General features: G+C 44.5%; 1 protein-coding gene across 2 annotated transcripts in view; it reads left to right on the forward strand.

Annotated features, from left to right (window-relative positions):
• The window catches only part of DENND5A (DENN domain containing 5A), a 76,826-nt gene extending 52,419 nt beyond the window's left edge, over positions 1 to 24,407 (forward strand). For both annotated transcript variants that reach the window (XM_033120107.1, XM_033120108.1), the window contains 13 exons: positions 961 to 1,092; positions 4,113 to 4,265; positions 9,996 to 10,080; positions 11,610 to 11,694; positions 12,183 to 12,311; positions 16,849 to 16,970; positions 18,376 to 18,521; positions 19,115 to 19,233; positions 19,595 to 19,776; positions 20,350 to 20,432; positions 20,935 to 21,058; positions 21,678 to 21,846; positions 23,393 to 24,407. In XM_033120107.1, coding sequence (XP_032975998.1) covers positions 961 to 1,092; positions 4,113 to 4,265; positions 9,996 to 10,080; positions 11,610 to 11,694; positions 12,183 to 12,311; positions 16,849 to 16,970; positions 18,376 to 18,521; positions 19,115 to 19,233; positions 19,595 to 19,776; positions 20,350 to 20,432; positions 20,935 to 21,058; positions 21,678 to 21,846; positions 23,393 to 23,576 — 1,713 coding nt within the window. In that variant the 3' untranslated portion in view covers positions 23,577 to 24,407. The remainder of the gene's footprint in view (positions 1 to 960; positions 1,093 to 4,112; positions 4,266 to 9,995; positions 10,081 to 11,609; positions 11,695 to 12,182; positions 12,312 to 16,848; positions 16,971 to 18,375; positions 18,522 to 19,114; positions 19,234 to 19,594; positions 19,777 to 20,349; positions 20,433 to 20,934; positions 21,059 to 21,677; positions 21,847 to 23,392) is intronic.
• The last annotated feature ends 220 nt before the right edge of the window (positions 24,408 to 24,627 follow it).

Raw genomic sequence — 24,627 nt, forward strand, 5'->3', positions numbered from 1 at the left:
GTCTGAATGTGGATCAGACGTACGGTGACCACTGACCCGAGAAGGTAATTTGAGGCCAAAAAATGAAGCAGGCAACTCCATAGATTATAACAGAGAGCATTTTAAGTAGAGGAAATGTAGGATCAAAAGCTTGGTGATTGTTGTGTATGGAAGCTGTGGGCGGAATATTTTGGAGGCAGAAGTTACTAGAGGTAGCTAGCAAGTTAAAAGACAGGCAACAGTAGTCCAGGTGATAATAATTAAAGCCTAACCTTCGGGGTTGGTAGTAGGGGCAGATCGAGGGGCCAGAAGATGGAAGAGACAGAATTGTACTATTGGAATTAATACGGGGGAGAAGGAAGTCGTGGGTGAAAATGTTGGCTGTGAACCTGGGATACTGAGAGGATGTCAGTGTCCAGTTCACTGCACTTACGTTGGTTCTGTGTTAAAACAAGCAGCGTATGGAAAATCACCAGCACATTGTAGAAAAGCAGAAAGTACAGTTGTTGTTTTGAGTGTGCAATCTTATTTTCCAGGCCCTAATTATTAGCAAAGTTATACTTTATGATAACAAGGGTTGACATCTTTGATATGCACACAGGAGTTAAATTCCTCCCTGCTTAGTGTGCAACATGATTTTCTCACTAGTACTTTGATATTTGGGTGGATTTGCTCACTGAGCTATACATGCTACGGCCATGTTTTTTTGTTTGTTTGTTTTTTACCTCTTGTATCATTAAGGCAAAGGTAATTCCAGTACTCATGGAGTGCTTTACATCAGAGAAAACAGAATTCATCATGTTATCTCAGTTTTTCCCTTTGATACAGAGTTGCGTTTTAAACTTTCTGTCCCTAACTTTATCTGAGCCTAGGAAAGAGGCAAGAAAGTGTGGGGTGATAGTGCCCTCTGCAGGCACCCATCGGTATTGGTGAATAGTTTGTTTGCATGAACACAGCCTTTGATTTTTCCCTTTGCTGTAGAAATACATCCAGGAAGCCAGGAATATGGGCAGCACCATCCGCCAGCCCAAACTATCCAACCTGTCCCCGTCAGTGATTGCCCAAACCAACTGGAAGTTTGTAGAGGGCCTGCTGAAGGAATGCCGCAACAAGGTGAGCTGTGGACCCCTCTGTATGTGTGCTATTTCCCTTGGCAGCCAAGTGAGACCAAGGCTTGGTTCTGTACATTCTTTCTTGGTTTTAAAAATATTGTTAACATAATGGGATGGTACTAATTTTAAGATCCTGTTAACTTGGAATTAAGTGTATTTCTTTTAAATAAAAGAAACCATTAATCAAGAGCAAACAAACTTTGGGGCGGCCGGATGGCTCAGTTGGTTAGAGCGGAGCTCTCAACAACGTTGCCTGTTCAATTCCCATATGGGATGGTGGGCTGCACCCCCTGCAACTAAAGATTGAAAATGGTGACTGGACTTGGAGCTGAGCTGCATCCTCCACAACTAGATTGAAGGACAATGACTTGGAGCTGATGGGCCCTGGAGAAACACAGTTTCCCAATATTCCCCAATAAAAAATTGAAGAAAAAAATTTTGAAAAAACACACACAAGATCTTTAAAAGAATAAAAGAGCAAGCACACTTTGCTTGATATAAACTTAATATGTATTCTTTAAAATTGAAAGATAGGTGTAGTTTTTAATTTTAGACATCTTGCATTATTTACTTGAAATCATTGTAGTTGAATTATCTTCAACAGATTAGTCTTACACATATGGAAATATTTTTGCCTTTGTTTTAATTTGGTAATAGTGATTTCATATGTTTAGAAACAAGAATTTACTGAGTGCCTACTATGTGTCAGGCAAAAGTGTGTTATTTAGTTTAACCTTGTTGGGATGTTTTTCTCAATTCTACAAAGAAAGTCATTTTTTTAAAGCTTTATTGAAGTATAATTGATGTACAAAAATTGCACACATTTAATGTATGCATCTTGATGAGTTTGGACATAATGCATGCACCCATAACACTGTTACCACAATCAAGGTACTAAACATATGAATCACTTCCAAAAACCTTCTTAGGTTCTTTTGTGGTTTTGTTTTTGAGGTCCATCCTCTTAACATACTTTAAAGTGCACAATATTATTTTGTTAATTATATGCACTGTGCTGTAGAGCAGATCTCTAGAACTTACTCATCTTGCATACTGAAAATTTATATCTACTGAGCAACAATTCCCTATTTTCTCCCTCCCCATTCCCTGACAACCACCATTCTATTCTCTGCTTTTGTGAGTCTGACTATTTTAGATACTTCATATAAGTGGAATCATTTAGTGTTTGTCCTTTTATGACTGGCTTATTTCACTTAGCATAATGTCCTCCAGGTTCATCCATGTTGCTGCAGATGTCAGGATTTCTTTCATTTTTAGCGCTGAATAATATTCCATTATATGTATATACCACATGTTTTATATTCGTTCATCTATTGACGAACACTTGGGCTGTTTCCATATCTTTGCTATTGTGAATAATGCTGCTGTCAACGTGGGGTGTAGGTATCTCTTTGAGACTGATTTCAGTTCTTTTGGATATATACTCAAAATAGGAGTGCTGGATCAAAAGACAGTGATTCTTAATTTTTAATGTTTTAGTTAGTGTAATTTCTTTTCAAATAAAAATGTAGCCTTTCAGTATACCATACTTTTTAGGACAGTTCAGCTAACTTAGTTTTTACTATATCCTGTTTATTTATCAATGGAAAAAAAGATTTTCCTGCATTTTCAGTTTGCAAGTGGTAGTCATTTATAGGATGAAATCAAATATACTTTCTCTTGCAGAGGAAATGATTACTGTTACAAGTTAGATTGATGCCGTTTTTCCCCGAAAATAAGACCTAGCCAGACCATCAGCTCTAATGCATCTTTTGAAGCAAAAGTTAATATAAGACCCGGTCTTATTTTACTATAAGACCCGGTCTTATTTTGCTATAATGTAAGACTTGGTCTTATTTTACTATAAGTAAGACCGGATCTTATATTAATTTTTGCTCCAAAAGATGCATTAGAGCTGATAGTCTGGCTAGGTCTTATTTTCAGGGAAACATGGTACTATATTAGTACTGATATTTTGAATTCAGATGTTTTTAAAAAAGCTTCTGTTAATTCACTCTGAACCACTGATATCTGATTTTCCACATAGTGTTGTCTTTTCTGCTATCAAGAACGTTGATGCTGCTGCCTTTCTTGAAAGAGGGCTTTTCTGTTGTCTCTCAGATTTGTTTTCTAAGCCACTGACATTCATTTTCAAGTTTTGAGATGCATGCCCAGTCAGTGACACTTCTTTATGGCATTGCTTGGTCACCAATGACTATGAAATACATGCCAGTTTCAGAGATATTAATATGTGGAAAAATGTGTATCTTAGATTTGAGGAAATCCAGTATCAGTCTAATACCGCCAAGTGTTGGCTAGCATGTAGAGAGGGTACATTGGTATGACCACTTTGGTAAACAGCGTATTATTATCTGGTATTCTACTAGGTATGTTCCCTAGAGAAACCTTTGCAACATGACCCAGGAGATATGTACAGGAAGTTTACAGTAGCATTCTTTATAATAGCCCCAAATTGGAAACAACCCAAATGTCAATCAGTAGGAGAATCAATAAGTAAATTGTACTATATTTATATGATGGAGTGCTATACAATGGTGGAAATGGACAACAGCTATACCTATCAATGTAAATGAATTTCACATACATAAAGTTGAGTGAAAAAGCAAATCATAAAAGAAAACATACTAGCAAAACTAAACTATGTTGTTTAGGAATGGAAATATAGGTCATACTTATTTCCTTGTTTTTCTATAGTTTTAGCCAAAGGGTTTTATTCTACTCTTTTCACCTCATAAATGCAAAAACTGAATCCAGAGTGATGAAATCACTTGCCCAGAGTCATACAGTGATTACTATGTTCTTAACTAAACTTTTAAAGAATACATTCCGCCATAACCTGAACTATATGGTGGAGAATAAATACACTGTATGTTTCGAGGTCTCAGTAATCTTGACCTTCTCAACCCAGCAGATGTGCTGTGCAGGTGGCGGCAACCCTTTCTAGCTGCACGTTATACGCTTCACTGTGGTTATCTAATCCTACCAACTGATTCCTTGTAGACCAAGAGGATGCTGGTGGAGAAGATGGGCCGAGAGGCTGTGGAGCTAGGGCATGGGGAGGTCAACATCACAGGGGTGGAAGAGAACACCTTGATTGCCAGCCTTTGTGACCTCCTGGAAAGGATCTGGAGTCATGGGCTACAAGTAAAACAGGTAAAGAATGTCCTGCGTCTCTGCTGAGCTAACTATCTTCCTGTTTTCAGTTACTACTAGTGTTCCCATATTCTTCCAGCTGGCTGGCTTTGAAGGATGGTGCACAGTATGCATGGAGTGAGACTTGAAATAGCTAAACAAAAAATAAATAAATGTGATCCAAACTATTTTCTTTAAAAATAAGCTTCATAAATATGTGTGTTTGTCAGATATTTTAAAAGTGGCATCTTCTGTCCTGCAAACAGAGCTAAAGGCCAAACTGATAGATCCTGTTTGGCAGCTGGCCATAGTCTGGAGGTGGAACACAAAGAGAGAAGTTGGAGCTCAGAAGTACCAAACTTACTCTAAGGGTCCTCCACTATCCCAGTGGATAAAGGTCTGTCATTAACATGTCTTTTATATGCAGATAGCTTAACCATATTTGAGAGAAGACTGCAGGAAGTTGAGTAAGTTTGATTTTTACTGCTTAATAACCAGGGAATTTCCTTGTTTCAAAATACTCTACTTTGAATAGTTATTCAAGATGGACAACTTTTTTATGGTATGCATTTTTACATTTGAAAAGAACTTGAAACGTTTTCAAAAGCAGTTTTATTATGGACAAATTAGAAAATAACGAGTAAGAACCCAGCAAATATTTATTAAGGGCCTACTGTCTGCCAGGCACTGTAACAGGTACTTGAGATACCTTAGTGAACAAAGCAAACCAGATCTCTGCCCTTCTGGAATTTCCATTTCATGGGTATGGAGACCGTCTACCACGTCTGTCCTTCAGAGCATTTTCCTTCAAAGCATATACACAGGTGTATATTTAAAAATTCAAAGAACCACAATGAGATAACTTTCCACACTCACTAGGATAGCTACAATTAAAAAGACAGACAATGACAAGTGTCAGTGAGGATGTGGAGAAATTAGAACTTTCATACATTGCTAATGGGAGTGTAAAAATGCCCGCCACTTTGGAAAAGAGTCTGGTAGCTCCCTGAAATATTAAATGTAGCATTATAATATGACCCAACAAGTCTACTTCTAGCTATGTACCGAAGAAATGGAAACATGTCCCCCCCAAAAAACTGTACATAAATGTTCATAGCAGCTTTATTCTTAGTAGGCCCAAAGTGAAACAATCCAAATGTCCACCAGCTGATGAGTAAACTAAATGTGGTCTGTCCATACAATGGGATATATTCAGCAATAAAAGGAATAAAGTATGGATACATGGTACAATGTGGGTGAACTCTGAAAACATACTAAGTGAAAGAAGCCAGTCACAAAAGACCACATATTGTGTGATTCCATTTATGTAAAACGTCCAGAACAGGCACATCCATAGATGGAATGCAGATGGCAAGATGCCAGGGGTGGGAGGGAGGGAGGGAGGAAGCAGGGGTGACTGCTAATGAGCATGGGGTTTCCTTCTGGGCTTCTGGGAATGTTCTAACATTAGGTGGTGGTAATGGCCGCACAATTCTGAATACACTACGAACGGGGGTTTTTGGGGGGGGGTGCGGAAAATTGTATACATTATAAATGTGAATGTTATGTGAATGTGAATTACATTCCAATAAAGCCGTTTTTAAAAAAAGCCAGATGGGATCATACTATACATAATTTTTTGTGACTTGCTTTTTCTACCTCGTAATATTTTTTCCATGTTCTTAACTAATTTTTAGCTTATAGTGTAGTATAGTAAGTGTTTAAGAACTCAGACTATAAATCAGAGAGACCTGGGTTTGATTCCCACTTAATAATTTTAAGAAACTGAGCAAGATACCTAGCTTTTCTAAGCTTCTGTTTTCTCATACGTACGATGGAATTTTAAAGTACCCACCACCGTAGGAGTCTTATGAGGATTTGTGAAGATAATTCATGTAAAGTATTAAACTCAGAGCATGGTGTCTAGCAGGTTCTCTGTAAATGTCAGTGGTTATTATTCTTCCAAAATCTTAGTTTTAATTACTGTCTCATTGTATAGATGTACCATACTTGAATCAATTCCTTATTATTGGTCATTTAGGTTATTTCTGATTTTTTAGCATTGTAAACAGCACTGATTATAGATTTTTTTAAATGTTAAAAATTGTGTATCACATCCCTAAAATTTTCAGAGTTCTGTGTTGTAATAGCAACACTATGGGCTTTGGAGTCGGAAAGACTTGGATTTGAATCCTAGCTCCACTGGATGACTTCAAGTAATTTGCGATTTTTGAGCCTTATCTTCCTTATTCGTTATACAGAGTTAATAAAACGTAACCTTTCAGGTTTATTATGATAATTACATATGATAAAAATAAGTACCTGCATTATGGTGGGTGTATAACATGACAGCTATGTTATGCTAGGGTCTGCATGAAGGATTTCTGTTTCTTTCCTTTTATTTATAACAGATGAGTAGAATATACATAATCATTTTATCATTTTCTTAATGTTTAGCAAGCCAGGCACTATAGTTGAGCACTTTCGGCTTTTCAGTAAAACATATACCCTCAAAACTTTTAAATATTTGCCATAAAAATAGCTAGGCATTTAAAAATATGTCAGCATGTGTTCTAAACCTGTCCTCTGAGGCTTTGTGGCCATGTTCTGCAAGAATTTCCACAGCATGGGTAATTTCTTTTGGAGTTTATTTGATTCCCCCTCTCAGTTTGGATAGACAGAGGCTACTTGTTCGGTGAGAAACCAGTACAGAATAATGGGGGCTTTTCAGTTGAAGTTCATTTTGTTCTGCATCCTGTTTTGGAGCACTAAAAGTGAAGCACTGACAGTGTCACCATGAGGAAGTGATGACCTATGTTTGTTGGCAGGGCATGTATGGCCTTAACACATGTTTAGCTGGGGATTAACCCGACTACTTATGTTGGGTTCCTACAGCCTGTTCCTTAGGCCTCCATTTTGCTAGCCTATGTGCAGAACACCTTTCTCCTGTTGAGAAATTCTTCAGTTATGTTCCAGTCCGAAGGTTATAACCTGACTAACTGGTCTCCTCCATCATGCGTATTGTGCATGGTCATGCACAGACTGTGACCAAATTCACTCTCAGAGAGTGATCTTAAAGCTCTCTTCTGGGGTCGCCTTACTGATCATCTGTTCATTTTTAGTTACTTAGAAAGTAGAGAGAACCCAAACAGCGGTTTTTGCTGCTAGCGCCCTAAATTTCATTCGCCATCACAGTCTGCATGCAGGGCTTCCTGCAACAAGTCCTCATAAGAACCTGTTATCCTCACCACTCTCTCTGGCTTTCAGTGACACATTCCAGGGAGATGGGTGTCCTTCTCTAGTATATTTTTCTGACAATAAGAGGTGATGTTTGTTTTTTCATAATAGTTTTGTAATCCTGCCATTTGGAGACTGGTAAGTGAAAAGGGGTTGTTTCTCACCCTTCGTGCATATGACATTCTTGGAGAATTTGGTACTCTCTATGTATTGTGTGGCCACGTCCCCAAATGGGTAGTTAAGCTATATTGAACCTGGCAGTCTCCTTCAGACCCTTTGCAAAAGAGGAAAAAGAATAATCATGTCTCCTGAACTAGAAAGACCCGAGTGCCCTATCGCGAAGCGTCAGCCCAGCTGCTGCCCTCTCACTCTTTCCCTTGCCTCCTTCCTTGACTAGTACGATCACTGTGAGCCAGGGTGTCCTGGCACAGTGGCCTGCTGTTGCTCTTGCCTTTGGCTCTTCAGCGTTGTGGCATGAGAGGGCTCTCTGGTGACCAGCTATATTTAGTTGTGTCACATCCACACAGTTCTATTAAGGGGGCTGCCTTCCTCGGCTGCCTGGATGCTGGGAATTCAGTGATGAGGAAGTCAAAGCCCCTGCCCTTTGTGGTGCCTACTCTAATGGTTTTAATCAATGAATGGCTGAATGCATTTCTAGAAATGAATTACTATCTCAAAGAGCATGAATATTTTAAGATTTTGTATTGTCTTCTGCATATATTGTCTTAATGTACCAGTTAGTAACAGTGTATAGGAGCTGTAAGTCTCATTGATTTTATCAAACGTCTGTTTTTTCAAATGTTTGGTATTTCAATGAATAAAAATGGTCTTTTCTAGTTTTAACTTGTGTTGTTTTTTAGAAATTTGCTATTGCGGTTGTTGGGTTTTGTTTTAAGCTGATTAAATCCCAACGTAGGAAATCCAAACATACATCAAGGTTATATCAACAGTTTGCTGATCCATAGATGAAGGTTTTGTCCCATTCAAATGCTTAATCCACTCCCCTCCCCCCGCCCCCGCCCCATAGATCAGGTTGGTGGATAGAAACAAAATAGATCCTTGATATTCTCAAGGGAAACATTTTGAGCGCTTAAATCCTCACCTTCATCCCAGAACATAACATTTTCTTCAAAGAGTATAACTTGCAAAGTTAAATGATCTCTGTCAGAAGCACTCTGTATAGCATCATTATTGAGAGCAATGGTTCTGACATTAGATAGACATAAGCTTGAATCTCAGCACTTTACTTACTACCTGTGTGATCTTTTACAAGTTAATCTTTCTGATCCTCAATTTGTGCTTTTCTAAAGAAAATGGGGACAGAGTACCTATCCTATGGGATTGTTGGGAGCATTAAATAAAATATTGTATTTTAAACATTTAACATCGTGCTTAGTTGATCGCAAACCTCACGCAAGACATGATAGCTCCTATCATTATTATTACTATTTCGTAAAATATAGAACTAGAGTCATTTATAAAATCATAATAAATCCTACTACTAAAATGTTGTACTCCATTTATGAGTTATATCAACTGTATAGGAACATTTACCATGAATCTGAAATAAAATTTTCATCACATAATAAGGGTCACTGTGTACTGACGGGTGACTAGAAAGAGACAAAGCAGTGGCTCAGTGGCCAGCGAGACTCACTCACTAGGCAAATACTCCCTTACATCAGGCTTGTGATGCTATTCAGATTTGTGCCTTTTAAATGACAAATTACTACAAGTCTCAAATAGTTTAAACTGCAATGCTTACATTTCCAAATGCCAAGCTTCTGTTATATTGACGATAGTATCTCAGCCTCACTGTTAGTTACCAGCCTGCTTTCCCGCAGGCTTCTTCAACTGTCCTTCAGTAGCAAATCCTCATAGTGAAGACTTCTCCTCCCCAGCCTGCACTAAGGGCAGGAATGCCTTTAACTATTTCAGGAAATTCAGGAGCTATCAGAATCTCGTAGACTGGATATCCGCTCCTCTGTGTAAAAGTCCTCATGCTCTACCCACGCTGACCTTCAAGCAGCAAACCATTTAGACCATTGAGAGGTTGATAGGTTATTTGCTTTTTTCTTTCTTGTCGACTGGTCCATTCACATCTGTTTTTGGCCATGTGGGGGGATCGTTTCTCTTTTCCGTTCTTCTTTATATTTCTCTTGGATTTTAGTAGGGGGATGTATTTGTATACTTTGCATCCGGGTGTACATTGAGATAAGTAGTAAGTCCTCATTTAATGTCGTTGGTATGTTCTGTGACTTCAAGTGAAACAGTGTATAATGAAACCAATTTTACCGTAGGCTAATTGTCATAGACAAGAGGTTAGTTCCTAAGGCATTTTATCATTGTAAGGAAACAACGTTGAATGAAACGACATTATTTGAGGACATGCCATACAGATAGTTTTTAGCAAAAGCCCATATCTATATATTTATATTATCTCTGACTGTTCACTGGATGCCTTGGCCTCTGAAATCTAAACTGATAATTATTTCTCCCTTGTGTCGGTTCCAGGGGAAATCAGCCTTGTGGTCCCACCTGTTACATTATCAGGAAAACCGGCAGAGAAAACTCACATCTGGAAGCCTGAGTACCTCAGGTAAGGTGGTCTCTACACCACTGGAGAGAACCCCTCTCCCCACTTTCCCATCCCCCACTGGAGTGATCACCTGTACATAGCAGACTATTCCAGGTCAATGAAGCCGTTGCTCTGTAATGTTTTCTTTTTTAAGTATTAAGCCACTGAGCTCTTCGAACCACAGAGCATGTCATAGCTATGGGGTTTGTTTTCATTATATACCCTTATGTTCAGTGAGATAGAAGACATATCAGCAAGAGGCCAGTCTTAGAATGAGTTTAGGTTTCAAATGAATTTGGGTGGTACTGACGTCTTGCGTGTGGAGCAAGCTGTTTTCAGAGTCTTTTGTTTTATTTCTCTGAGATGGGCATTGAGATGATCCGTCAGTTAAGAGAGCCTGTTTGTCAGTGTCCTACCCTAAGGCCTCGTGTGAATGATCCCTTACGCTTCCTTTCTGTTTCTATTTTAATAAAAATATCAGCGTTGGCAATGACCTCAGAGATCATCTAACCAGCCCCCTTATTTTACAAGAGGAGGAAACGGATCCAGAGCGGAATTGAACTTACTCAGGATCACACAGTGAACTGATGGAAGAGGACAGATTAGGAGCCAGGCCTCTTGTCTCCTGGCTGGGGTTCTTTAGACCTCTCTGTAGTGTCCCTTGCAGGACAGTCCCCTCCTTCCTTTACTGCTTGGCAGCATCCCCCTTCACACCATGCTTCCTGTTCGTCTCTCTGTCAGGGAGTTTGTTCACCTTCCTTGGATGTTCTTGTCTTGATGGTAAAGATTAGCTTAAATGGGGGTGAAAAGATAGGTATGAACTCAGTGTTGTGTCTGCCCTTGAGGTAGTTGACTTCAGCTAGCACTGAATGCGGGGAGAATAGTTGACTAAAAACCAAGGATAAGCGCTCCCTACGTAGCCTATTAAGGAGTTTTTTGGTCCACTTTCTAGATATGAGAGTGAAGAATCTTCTCAGGAAAGCTGTAGAACTTAACTGCTAAGGGATAAACTGTAGCCAAACATTCTCAATAGCTCAGTGATGAAGATACTAAGTTTTACACGTTGGGCCAGACGTGAGCACATAAGGGTATTGTATGTAGAGGCCCTGGGCATTCTGGGACACATTCTTTACACATCCCGTTGGCTTTTTTGTAGCCCATTTTGAGGCAAGAGCAGGACAAGCGTATCAGCTCCAAGTGGAAGCACTCTATCCATGGATTATAATGAGAACATGCCGGATTAGGAACCAGAGGACCTGACTTTGTCACTTGGTGACTGGGCAAAGCAGCTAACCTCTGAATTTCAGTTGCCTCCTCGGTGATATCTTCCTTGGCTGTCTTATAAGTTGTTAGAAAATTAAATGAGATAATGTGCATAAAAGTATTAAATCTGAAACCTAGTGGGTACTTAATAAATATTCATGAAATGATTGATCAAAGTGTTACCAAAGCAACCATTTCCTGTAGATATTTGTGGTTTGAGATAAGAAAGCTAGTCACCTATTTGGATAGTCAGATCTCTTTGGACATGACAGACTTTTTTGTTCTAGGAATACTTCTTGATTCAGAACGGAGGAAGTCCGATGCCAGCTCAGTCATGTCTCCCCTGAGAATCTCCCTCATTCAGGATATGAGGTCAGTGTGGGCTCATATGTAATAAGCCACTAAAATCCTTTCAGTTGCTGCTTAGCTGTCCACTTTAAATAGCAGGGTCTCAGTGACTTGGGCTTCAGCGGCGTCTCAGTTAACCAGGAAGCCCTTCTCATTGGTCTTGTGCTTCATGAGGCATTTGTAGAGCTGTACAAGCAGTTGGGTTTCCTGACATTTTTGGAGAATTATACCAGAGTATGTCAAGGCCCAAGGGCGCTGAGGTTAGCCCGGCTTTTTGAGAGCTGTACTGCAATGCTTCCCCCAATCCCATCCCCCACCCCCCTCCCATTTGTGGTGAGACTATCCTGGCAAAGCTACATGGAAGCACAAGGCTTAGAGAACAAGGGAGATGGAGTCTCCCAGGATGGGATAGGGCTGCCTCACTAGACCTTTTAGCTTCATGAGGGGAGCTATTGGTAATGAGTTCATCTCCCACCACACCCTCCACTTCCTTTTTCCCATTTCCCCTTCAGGCACATCCAGAACATTGGGGAAATCAAGACTGATGTGGGAAAGGCCAGAGCATGGGTACGACTGTCCATGGAGAAAAAGTTACTTTCCAGACACCTGAAGCAGCTTCTCTCCGACCATGAGCTCACCAAGTAAGGCCACTCCACCTGGCGTAGAACCAGGCTCTCAGGAATGGTGGGGGGATTGGAAACCCCTGTGTGGGAAGGGGGAGTGTTCAGTATGTCATTACTGCTATATTCAGCTAAACTCAAATTGCATATGAAGGTTTTGAAGCATTTCCTCTTCTCCCTCTTAATCTGTGGAAGAATAATTGTGCTATATTTGTTCTCCCTACCTTCTCAATCTGCATGCCCCAAAATGGCTTTCTTAACAAGGTTGTGAGAAGGCTGGGGTCCTCACTGGGTACTCAAAATTTTGGGGCTCCTTTCCTTGCTGCATTTAGGTGACTTGTATACCTGGGCATAGGGCATTTTCTCAGTCTCTTTCCTCTCTTGGGGAGGAGAGGATTGGAGAATTAAAAGGAAACTTCTAAGATATCCCCTGATTGAATTTGTTTTCTCCTGAGCTTAGGGCAAGCCCAAAGCAACCAAGTCCTTGCTCTTCCTCTGGAGCCTGCCTGAGTCTCCCTAGAGCTTAAAGGGCTTTCAGATGACCCTCCCAGGTCCTTCCCCTCCACACTTTTCACTCACAGAGGGAGGGGAGAGATTCCAAGGCTCACACTCCCAGGGACCACTAAACCCACAATTCCCTTCTCTTGATGTTACATCTTTTGCATTCTTTCTGTACCCTAGCTACTAGAGGAGGGGGTGGGGGGGTAGGGCTCTGCCCCTTCTTTGCCTCAGACTACCATCTCTCTGTCTTTTCCTGTATATAATATGTTTGGCTCTTTCTTCATTGGCAAGCCTGTTGGGCATTTTTGTTTAGCATTTCTTTTTTTTAATTTTTTTATTGGGGAAGGGGAACAGGACTTTGTTGTTGGGGAACAGTGTGTACTTCCAGGCCTTTTTTCCAAGTCAAGTTGTTGTCTTTTCAATCTTAGTTGTGGAGGGTGCCATTCAGTTTTCAAGTTGTTGTCCTTTCAGTATTAGTTGTGGAGGGCGCAGCTCAGCTCCAGGTCCAGTTGCCGTTGCTAGTTGCAGGGGGCGCAGCCCACCATCCCTTGCGGGAGTCGAACCGGCAACCTTGTGGTTGAGAGGACGCGCTCCAACCAACTGAGCCATTCGGGAGCTCAGCGGGAGCTCAGGTCAAGGTGCCGTGTTCAATCTTAGTTGCAGGGGGCGCTGCCCACCATCCCTTGAGGGACTCGAGGAGTTGAACTGACAACCTTGTGGTTGAGAGCACACTGGCCCATGTGGGAATCGAACCGGCAATCGAACCGGCAGCCTTCGGAGTTAGGAACATAGAGCTCTAACCGCCTGAGCCGGCAGGCCCTGTTTAGCATCTCTTTAGGCATCTTTTCATCGTTATTATGTATATGTGACTTCCCATGGATGATAAAGCAGAGGAGTGGACCTTGGGGAAATTTTGTGTGAGCCAACTGATTAAACATTCAGAATTTGTTTTTATTCAAAGTGGAAATATGATTTTTTAGACTGTTCATTGGGTGTGTAAGCCATAGCAAGAAACCAGGTTTAAAACTTGATGGGTTAGAGAGCTCACCTTTAGAAGTTACGAAATAGTAATTCTGAAAGCGGTTAAATTTGATTCCCTATAGGGACAAAAAGGTTTAGGAATAAAATTTGAAGATTGGTAGGCCAACTAAAAGAGAACTAGTGTACACGTGAGGCTGGAGTTTCGAAGGGAGAAGTTTGCCCACCAGATTTTAGAGAACAGTTGTGTGTGGTGGAAAAATCTGTAGCTGTAGCTGTGTGGGCACCAGGGCCTGACGGGGCAGGAGTGTTTCCTGCTGGCCAGTGTGGGCGTCATCTCAGGAGAGGCTGCAAGTCAGTAGGAGGACAGCAAAGTCCTGAGGGGTTCAAGCACAGGAACTGTGTGGAGGCAGGGTAAGGTGGCCATACATTCTGAAGGGAGACGTGAGCTGGCCCCTGTACACTGGGCTCCACAGCGGTCGGTCTGGGTTGGATGAGCGCAGAATCCCGGGCCGCAGCCAGTGGCGCAGACCTCAGTGAGGAAGCTGATCATGGTTTCTTTCTACCGTAGCCCCACTAGAGGGGATAAGCTCCGAGTTTACTCAAGTCCGTAGTGACGTCTCACCTGATCGTCTGCCTTCTGTACTACTCTGAGTGCAGGGAAAATGAGGAGGGTTTTGCTGCGACAGATTGCATTTTGGATGGGGCATAGGGAGAGAGAAAGGGGCTATTTATCAAAACCTGCCGACTTTTCCATCCTGCCCTCTCATCTTTCTCTCCAGTTTGTTTAAAGCTCCAGCCACATCATACCCCTCAGCTTTCTCAGGATGTCTTCAGCCCTTTCAGGGACTAGTCAGAAATTTTCTTTGCTAAAGTTTGCCGGAACTCCCCAGAGAGTCCATTCCTTCTCCAGGCACCCATAGCGTTTGTTACACATTTGTTCATCCCTGTTTTACCACTAATGACTGAATTATTATCTAGTTGCTTACTGCTTATTAAAGTTTGTTTTCATTGGTGTCATGAACCATGTACCTTTCCCAGCACTGAGCATGTTGCCTGTCACCTAGCAGATATTGAATTGTGCACATAAAATGTGTGCATAGTTGTACAGACGGGAGGAGGTAGACGGCCTTGGAGAGTATATCTTCATAGAATGTTCCTTGGAGATGAGGTTTGGTGGAGGCAGGGTAAGGTGGCTGTATGTTCTAAGGGAAGAAGTTGGTTGGCTCCTATGTAGTGAGCTCAAACGCTTTCTCCTTAACGTCTCTGCAGTGACTAATACTGGCAGTGCCCCCTTTACCTTGAAATGCATGGCTGCCATGCCCTATACCATCCTGTTCTCCTTCTCCACTTACTCTTTCCAGTGTGTTGACTTCCACAGCCCTCAGTTCTCTACACGTTCTTTCCACTCTCTCACTTAGTCATTTCACCCATTCTCATGGCTTCTGTCACCTGTATACAGGTGACTCCCACACCTGAAGCTGTAGCTCTGACGTTTCTTCCGAGCGCCAGTCCTTCATTTATTTCCATTTAAATATCTTACCTTTAACTCAGAAAGAACAAAAGCATGCTTCACAGAGTCTTCAGCATAAGTACCTTTTTTTCTCTTAAAATTTCTGTTAATATCACCATTATTCTCTCCAAACATCTCTCTCTTCCCTGCCGAGGTTCAAAATTTGGAGTCAGTTTGAGTCCTTGCTCTGCTTTACCTCCCATGTACACATTTCAGGTCCTTAGCCTCCGCCCCCACCTGGCTCCTTACCTACTGCCTCTACCGTAGTTTCACCCTTATGCCCCTTCAACCCTCAGCTACACTAAATTTAAATTTCCTGAAGTTGGTCATGGCTTTCCCTTCACTTCTAGGGCAAATTGCAGAAAGCTATTACTTGCAGGGCAGATTGCAAACTCCTTAGCCTGAATATTTAGGGCCTTCCTTCATTTGACTCTAGCTTAACTTTTCAGCCTCATTACTAACATATTACTTCCCTGAGCTCTCAACTCGAGACAAACTGGTTCTCCCACCCTGTCTGTCTCCTTCTACACACCTGTCTAAATTTTCCTGTCCTTTAGGCCCCTGTTCTAGGACCATTGAAGCCTATGGCTCTTTAAATTCCCAGAGAGAGCCTTTCATTTGGCAACTCATTACATGGTGTTTACTGATTTATTCACCTAGACTGTATTTGAGGATCGATGCTTCCCTTTCCAGCACCTGCACATAGTAGGCCTTGGTTGGTGAATTATCTGTTGAAAGTACCTTATAAACCTGACTAGGTAGAACTTCACAGATGTGCTGAATCCCCTGCGTCTCTGGCCACGGTGATTGGCAACCGGTGCAGTTACCTTTTTCTGTTCCCTGTGTATTCCTCCGTGCTGAGGGCCCGTGCGTATGGCTCTGTGTGCAGCCTGCCTGGGGAGGGCATTACTGCTGTGCAGCTGCAGAGGGCCTGCCTCGTCAGGCAAGGAGTTGGTCTTGGATGAGTGAGCAGTGGGGGGAGGCGTGGGACGGGAGGGAGTTTGTGCAGCTCCTCCTTGCCTGTGACCTGGGTCATTCATTCCCTTCAGTGCCCCTTATTGCCGCTGAAGCTGTCCTGGGCTTACCTGCACATTTATAGCAGTGTTCTGACTCGTGGGTCTCAGGTCTGCTGAGGGTGTGACACTAGCCCCGGTCATGAATGGTGGTCACAGACCTCCTGCCATTGCTTCTCCCACACCACACACTGGGGTGATGCCCTCGCTAGAAGCCCGAGAGGGCCTGTGTGTCCTCTGAAGGAATGTCATTCCAGCCTGCGGTCTAGAAAGGACATCCCATGACCTCTGACACTTTACATCAGTAACATCAACCCTTGGACACAGGTAGAGTTTGGTTTTGTTGTTTCTGCTGTAGCTTAAGCCACTTTCCTCTAGCCCTCAGTTAGAGTAGCTGCTTTGTTCCTTTTTCAGGTGGCCTTAGAGAACTTGAGGCTTGACATCTTCCTCTTCCCTTAGCTGTCTCCTTCCAGTACGGAGTAATTCTAGCCCTTTCCTAGCCCTTTCCTCTCCTTTTGGCTGGGAGACTGATATATTGCCTCCTTTCCGACAGAAAGTTGTACAAGCGCTACGCCTTCCTACGCTGTGACGACGAGAAGGAGCAGTTCCTCTATCACCTCCTCTCTTTCAATGCCGTCGATTACTTTTGCTTCACCAATGTCTTCACAACTATCCGTGAGTAGCCCTGTGCTCCCACTAGCCTTCTCGGGTGCAGCCTTCATGAACCTGCCTGAGGCTAACTCATTGCCTCCCTTTTAAAGAAAAGATGATCACTGGTACTTTCGATTTGGCCTTTTGCTTCTGAGGAGAGAGGTACACTTGCCTCATTGAAGGTGGTTTTCCTCTAAAGCTTCTAATTCTTCTTCTGAGTTGTGGGGCTCAGTCCTTTTGGCCGTCGTGTTGTCACTGTGGTCCTAGGCACTGTGCTGGGAACCTAAGGTGATGAGGTAGAGGAGGGTGCGGTAGTGGAGTTCACTCTCTGCACACCTGTAAAGGAATCTTCCCTTTTGTTTTGGGCTGAGAGCTCCATTCAGCATCACAGAATGTTTCAGACCAGCCCAGGGAAACACAGCTTCCTGAAGTAGCAGAAGGAACTCCAGAGGGTAGTGGGAGGTTTGGGTCCTGCTCTGCCCTAACCCATTATGTTTCTGTGAGCAGTCTGCTCCTGCGGTGGGCCTCAGCCTTCCTATTTGCAGAATGAGGAGGAGGGTGCAGAATGATCTAGGGAGGGCCTCTGGAGCCTCATCTTTCTTTGGTGCCAGGACGCTCTGTTGGGTGGGGGTAGTCTCTGAATTTGTCCCATGGCTAGTTGTTTGGCCAGTGACTCAGCAGCCTCAGCCGTGTGGACTCTTGTTTCTGCGTGACACCTGTCCTCCCTCTCAGAGAGGAGTGCTGTTGGCTTCAGTAGAAGGAGCACTGAGCTGGAATTTAGGAGACCGGAAGGAAACTATTTTCTCTCTCAGTGCCTCAGAAAAGGCGTTGTAATACCTGTGTGGCCTCTCCTGAGATTGTCATTAGAGTTCATGAGATGATAGATTGAAAAGTGCTCTGAAAAACAAGTCACTCAGTACAGTGTCGGGTTGGTGATATTGTTTAAGGAAGAGGTCACTTATCTCTGAGCCTGTATAGGGACTTGGATCTTTGATGTTTGGGTGGTAACCCTGGGAGGAGTGAGACTGAGGGGTGGATTGGCTAATATTCTGAACCAGCCAGAGACTACCGTGTTTCCCCGAAAATAAGACAGAAAATAAGACAGTCAGCGCTAATGCGTCTTTTGAAGCAAGCATTAATATGAGACCCGGTCTCGTATTATATAAGAACCGGTCTTATATTATAGTAAAATAAGACCGGGTCTTATATTAATGTTTGCTCCAAAAGACGCATTAGAGCTGATTGTCTGGCTCGGTCTTATTTTCAGGGAAACGTGGTAGGTCCTGGGGACCTGTTGCTCTGGGCTCTGCCGGAGCCGGTCCATCAGTGGCCACAATCATGCCAGCACGCCTGGGGCAGGTCACGGCCCTTTCAGTTACGGGAGGGATTCCTGATCCCCCTCCATGCCTCTGTGGCTTCCCCTAAACAGTGATCCCCTATCACATCCTGATTGTACCGAGCAAGAAGCTGGGCGGCTCCATGTTCACTGCCAACCCATGGATCTGCATCTCGGGAGAACTGGGGGAGACACAGATCCTGCAGATTCCCAGGAACGTGTTAGAGATGACCTTCGAGGTATGTGTCATCCGGGGACCACACCTTCAGGCTTTGTGGGGATCTGGGTTTGCAGCAGCTGCTTTTCTGGAGCCTTCTACAGGGTTTTATGGAGACCTTGCTCTGTACAGTGTTATACACCAGCCCAGCTGACCTGTCTTGAGATGATCGGAGGCTGGAGCCCGGGTTGACCCGAGTGGGGGGCAGCTGGCCCTCCCTAAATGGTCTCTGGCTGGAAGGCGCTTACCCATCTGGACTTGTGTACCTCTCTGTCCATGGTGTGTTGAGAAATCCCAAGAATTCATCCAGCTGCTTAGCCCAAGTGTTCGCAGAGACCTCTGAGCCTCGGACTGCTGTCCCACTTCAAGGGCTGCCTGCTCCCAGGCCCTGTTCTCCCTCTAGGCAGCAGCATATTCTTTCTCAGCCGTGGGCCCCCCATGAGACAGTGCTGTACTGCCAGCTTTGGTGGGAGGTGGAGCCATGAGCTCTGCCCCTGCAGATGCTGAGGCCAGGTTGCAGGCAGCCAGTCAGACCTGTGGCCTCCGAGGAGTGCCGCTCTTTTCTCCCACTTTCTTGCCCTACCCCATCTTCTCTATTTGGTTGTTCTCTCCTAGTGCCAGAACTTGGGGAAGCTCACTACTGTGCAGATAGGCCATGATAACTCGGGGCTGTATGCCAAATGGCTGGTGGAGTATGTGATGGTCAGGAATGAGATCACAGGACATACCTACAAGTAAGTGTTCCTTCAGCTGTGCTATGAGGTAGTGGGACAGCGTGTGCCACCAGGGGCTGTTTGATGCTTGGGTATGTGGACTTCTTAAGGAGACCTTTTAGGTTGTGACAGGCTGAGACAGTTTCCTGTTTGGCTCTGCCTCATGCACCTGAAAAAATAGGAGGGTTTTCCAAACGAAAATGTGTGACAAATTGCAGGCCACCCATCACTCGGGTGTGTTCCCTGATGACACACGGTGGGATGGATGAGCAGGGCCTTGAGGGTCCGCAGGGATTGGCTTTGTTGATGGCTCTTGCAGCGCAGCAAGGGGAAGGACACTGGAGGAGCTGGCCGCTCTGACAGGCCGTTGCCTGACCTTTAGGTTCCCGTGTGGCCGGTGGTTGGGGAAGGGCATGGACGATGGCAGCCTGGAGCGGGTCCTGGTTGGGGAGCTGCTTACGTCCCAGCCCGAGGTGGACGAGAGGCCCTGTCGGACCCCGCCTCTGCAACAGTCCCCCAGTGTCATCCGGAGGCTCGTTACCATCTCACCTAGCAACAAGCCCAGTAAGTGGGGGAGAGGGCTAGGCTCCCGTGCTCCCCAGCCTGGGAAATGTGGGAAGGTCTCTGGGAGCCCTGATACGTTAGCCCAAATCCCAGCCTGTGCAGCTGCCTCAGGCACCACTTTTAGCCACACAGCATTTGTCACCCTCCTCTCCGGGTTGTTCGGGAGGATTTGGTACTCTCCCTAGAGGCCTGGAAGGAGAGGGAGCTCTATGGGTTCTCTGTACTGTTTGTATGTGATCCTAGAGAGGAAAGGGGCCTACTTTCTGGCTTTCTCTTTTCTGATTCCTGGGCTTCACAGCCAAATCTTGGCCCTCTTTTGGTTGCCAAAAGTTCCAGGGTTAAAGGGAAAATGAACTTTACAAAACTCTAAGGTATTGGCTTTTGTTTTGTTTTTCCCCCCCCAAGATTTTAGGAAGAGCTAGCTGAGCAAAGTTGGGTGGGCGAGAGCCACTTTTCCCAGGGTCCAGGCCGTCCTCCCCGCCGGAACCCTTCCCATGTCCTCAGCCTCCTGCTCAGTCACCCGGCATTGTTAGCCTCTGACAGTGGTTAGAGATGTTTCTTGATTGTTATCAGAACTGAACACTGGGCAGATCCAGGAGTCCATCGGGGAGGCAGTCAATGGCATCGTGAAGCACTTCCATAAACCTGAGAAAGAGGTGAGTCTTCCTGCCCCCAACCAGGGCCTTAGATTGAACGAGAGAGAATAATAGGATTCTAAGCCCGTGTGCTTGGACTGCGCAGCGGTGTAGAGTGTTACCTCTGCTTGAAATTAAGCAGATTCTTCCTCTGGGGGCTTCTGTCTTGGGTTACCCTGTTTTCTTAACTCACTAATGGATCCAACAGAGTCCCTGGGCCCCTAATGAACAGTGTGTATTTTGTCTTCTTCAGGATTTGCCTGGGTCTCCCTGAATAATGGCCACACTGGCTTTGTCCCCCTGGTGGGGACCCAGATCCATCATCTGTTCATTCATCCATTCATTCAACAGCTATTCACTGAGAGCTGTTCTGAGCCAGGCACTGTGCCAGGTGCTGGGGAAATAGACAAGGTCCCTGCCTGTCTTTTCTGCCCTCCCAGCTGTGGGCTGTGGATTTGGGGAGGCCGTGGTGGGAGGGCAGCTTGGCTGAGGCAAACCTGTCACTCTCCTGTTTCCTTACTAGCGAGGCAGTCTGACGCTGTTGCTTTGTGGAGAATGCGGCCTTGTCTCAGCCCTGGAACAGGCTTTCCAGCATGGATTTAAAACACCCCGTCTCTTCAAAAATGTCTTCATTTGGGATTTCCTGGGTGAGTTGGACTAAGGTATGAGGGTGGGAAAAGCATACAGAGATATGGGGACTCACCAACATAATATGGTGCTAACTGGTGCTAACCATTGGGGCCTGTGGTCCAGAAGCCAAATCAGGCGATTCTCAGATTAGATCTGTTGTTTGTTTGCCCTGCCTTTTCTCAAAGGTAATGATAGAAGCCCTCCCCAGCCTTCACCCCTCACCTCCTGAGAACTGGACAGGAAGGATTCTTTCTCGGCACCTGTTGTATAGTGCAGGCCTACTTATGAGCCCTCCCCCTTCTCGTTAGATCTAGAAGACCTGTTGATGGCACTGGAGCCCAAGCCCTGGGCTGCACCCTCCTGGGTTATTTTCATGCAAGGAGCTTCTCCCTCAAGAGTTGTTTTTAATCTTCAGACCAGGAAAAGGACCATCTTTATATGAGGGGCCACATAAATTAATTAAAAAAAATAAGGACAAGAGACATACAGATCATTTTGAAATGTGACCAGTGCCGTCAGAACACTCATGTTATTCTCATTGAGTTGCCTGCGTCAGCGTGGGGAGGCCCATGGCAAGTGTCTTGCAGGACAATCGGTGGGGAGCCTTTGTCACTGGTAGGCTTTTCTCCTCTACAGAAAAAGCACAAACCTACTATGAGACTTTGGAGCAGAATGAAGTTGTTCCTGAGGAAAACTGGCATACACGGGCCCGGAATTTCTGCCGATTTGTCACCGCAATCAACAATACTCCCCGGCACATCGGCAAGGACGGCAAGTTTCAGATGTTGGTGTGCTTGGGAGCCAGGTACTGCAGCCGCACAGCCCGAGTACACAGCAGCCAGCCTGGGGTGGTGCTGGAGTCCTGGGGTGGTGCAGGGGTGGGGAGTGACAGGCTAATGACCAGGCGCCCTTGGGCAGGTGAGACCTTAGGGCTCCCTAGAGGCTCTTAATTTCTTCAATGTACCATGCATATGGGTGTGCGTAACTGCGCAGAAGGGGCCACATTTTGATAGAAAGATATAAAACCACCCCACTGACGAAATTTGAAAGACAGATTACCTAGTCGTTCCTTGAACAAACATTTGAATGTGCCAGGCCTTATGGAAGGTGGCGGGAATGGCGCTGAATAAAACATGGCCCGTACCATGTAGAAGTTCATTTATCCCAATTAAATACGGTACAAGGCAGAAGGTTGTGAGAGTCCAAAAAAGGAAGTGCACATTCATAAGATATGCTGAAAATGTAGAGGAGAAAGATCAGAGAAGGCTTCGGGGAGGAGGCTGTAGGAAAGGGACTTTGAGGAGCTGGGCCAGAGAATCCTTCCCTGTTAGGACAGATTTGTTTAATCAGCGGACTGAAGTGATGCTAATTTGATATCATAGAGAGTGTACATCAGAATGGGCAAGACTGTTAGAGCTATTCCAGTAGGTCAGGTGAGAGCATGAAGCATGAATAAACTTAAGGCAGTAGTTTGTTCAGGTCACAGAAGGGAGGGAACTGGGACTTTGTTTGTATTGTTTGTATGTTTTTTGTTTTTGTTTTTGGTTGTTTTGTGTTGTGTTGTACGGTTAAAAACAGACTCTGCAACCAGATTCATTAGGTTCACACGTCAGATCAGCCACTTGCTCGCTGTGTTATGTTGGGCAAACTACTTAACATCTATGTATAAAGTGGGCATAGTAATAGCACTAATATCATGTCTCCCCGAAAATGAGACCTAGCCGAGCAATCAGCTCTAATGCGTCTTTTGGAGCAAAAATTAATGTAAGAACTGGTATGATATGATATGATATGATATGATATGATATGATACCCGGTCTTATATTATAGTATATAAGACTGGGACTTATATTAACGTTTGCTCCAAAAGACGCATTAGAGCTAATTGTTCGGCTAGGTCTTATTTTCGGGAAAACACTGTAATCGCTGTGTGGATGTTACATAGCTCTTAATATTCCCAGTGCTGATAGCATGGGGAGAAGTCATTGGCTATTGGGATGGAGGACGTGGTGCTGACTGGACCTGGTGTCTGCTTGGTGGTGGGGTTATCTAGGGAGGGCGAGGGAGGCAGAGAAGGAGGTAGAAGGCCTGGTGGTAGAAGACGGGGCTGATTTGGGTCAGACTGGGTTGGTGTCCTGCGGCCGGGCAACCCACAGTGGGAGCCTTTTAGAGCCATGTGAGGCCTCTTTGCCAAGCCCTGTTACGGAAAGAAAAGAGGACTGTGGGGAGCTGTCTGCTTCTCCAGCTTCAGACTTTGTTTAAGGAGTGACGGAGCAGTTTCCCCATGGCCTTGGACTAACCATCTCCCTTCCTTTCCCTTCTGACCCATTTGGACTGATCTCGCCCGCCAGAGATCACCTCCTACACCACTGGATTGCCCTGCTGGCCGACTGTCCCATCACCGCGCACATGTATGAGGATGTGGCTCTGATCAAAGACCACACACTGGTCAATTCCTTGATCCGCGTGCTGCAGACATTGCAGGAGTTCAACATCACGCTGGAGACGTCCCTGGTCAAGGGCATCGACATCTGACCTCCCAGCACCAGCTAGCAATAGGACTGAAACAGACTCGCCCTGCAGCTCTGACCTTCTTCCCCAAGCGACTCAAGCGAGTTGTGCAGGAGACAGGAGATGTACACTCACTGTAAAAAGAAAACTAGAGGATTTTTGGAATAAATAATCTATTTTAGAGTTTATTTGCTGATTTGCCTTTTACACACTTTCATGTGAAAGAGTGATAGGGAGAGGGAGACGAGGTTGGTGCCGCTTATTTTGAAGCTGGTGCCCTCGCTCGCCAAGGCCGCGTGCTGGGAGCCTGCGGCCTCCCTGGACTGAGCCTGGCACTGCATGTGGGGCACTTCTGCTTCCTTGCCCCACCGCATTAATGAGGCCATTCCACATCGTTTTTTAAACTAATGTTTTCTATATTAACATTATTATGGATATTTGGCTTTCCCGGACCACACACAGGTGTGCTGAGCGGGAAGCCCCAAGCTCCAATCAAAGGGATTTTTAGTAGTGCCTCTACAAGCACTGACGAGTCAGTCCCACATCTTTTCTTTTTTTGTCAGTATTATTTGGGAAGAAGACATGCCGAGATGTATCGTCGTGCAGAAAATCACTTTTCCTCTTGGCACGCAGTTGCACAGAAATAAACATAAGCATGTTTTAACAGGTTTTCCTTTCCTTTTTTTTTTATTTAACCCTCCATTGTGTGTTTTAAGTCTTTCTTTTTCTTTTTTTAAGGAAAGAAAAAGCTTGTCACAGTCTAACTGGCTATGTTGTTATTGTTAAATTTATGTTGTTTTGCAACTTAGAAACCAGCTACAATATGGCCCACTTAATAAAACACCTGAAACAAAACTGCGTGGTTCCGTTTTTTATGGGGGTTTATGAGCAGTGGGTGGTGGAGGATGCAGTGTGGTCTGTCTGAGAGGACCCAGCTGCAACATCGCTTCTCTCCCTCTCCTAGCTTGGGGCTGTGGCCTGCCCTGCATGCCCCCAGGGGCTGGCATCTCCTGGGTCTTTCCTGCTGCAGCACCAGGAGCTTTCATAGCTGTTAAATAGTTATCTGAGAGGGACA

Source organism: Rhinolophus ferrumequinum, chromosome 11 (assembly GCF_004115265.2).
Source record: "Rhinolophus ferrumequinum isolate MPI-CBG mRhiFer1 chromosome 11, mRhiFer1_v1.p, whole genome shotgun sequence".
Lineage (NCBI taxonomy): Eukaryota > Metazoa > Chordata > Mammalia > Chiroptera > Rhinolophidae > Rhinolophus > Rhinolophus ferrumequinum.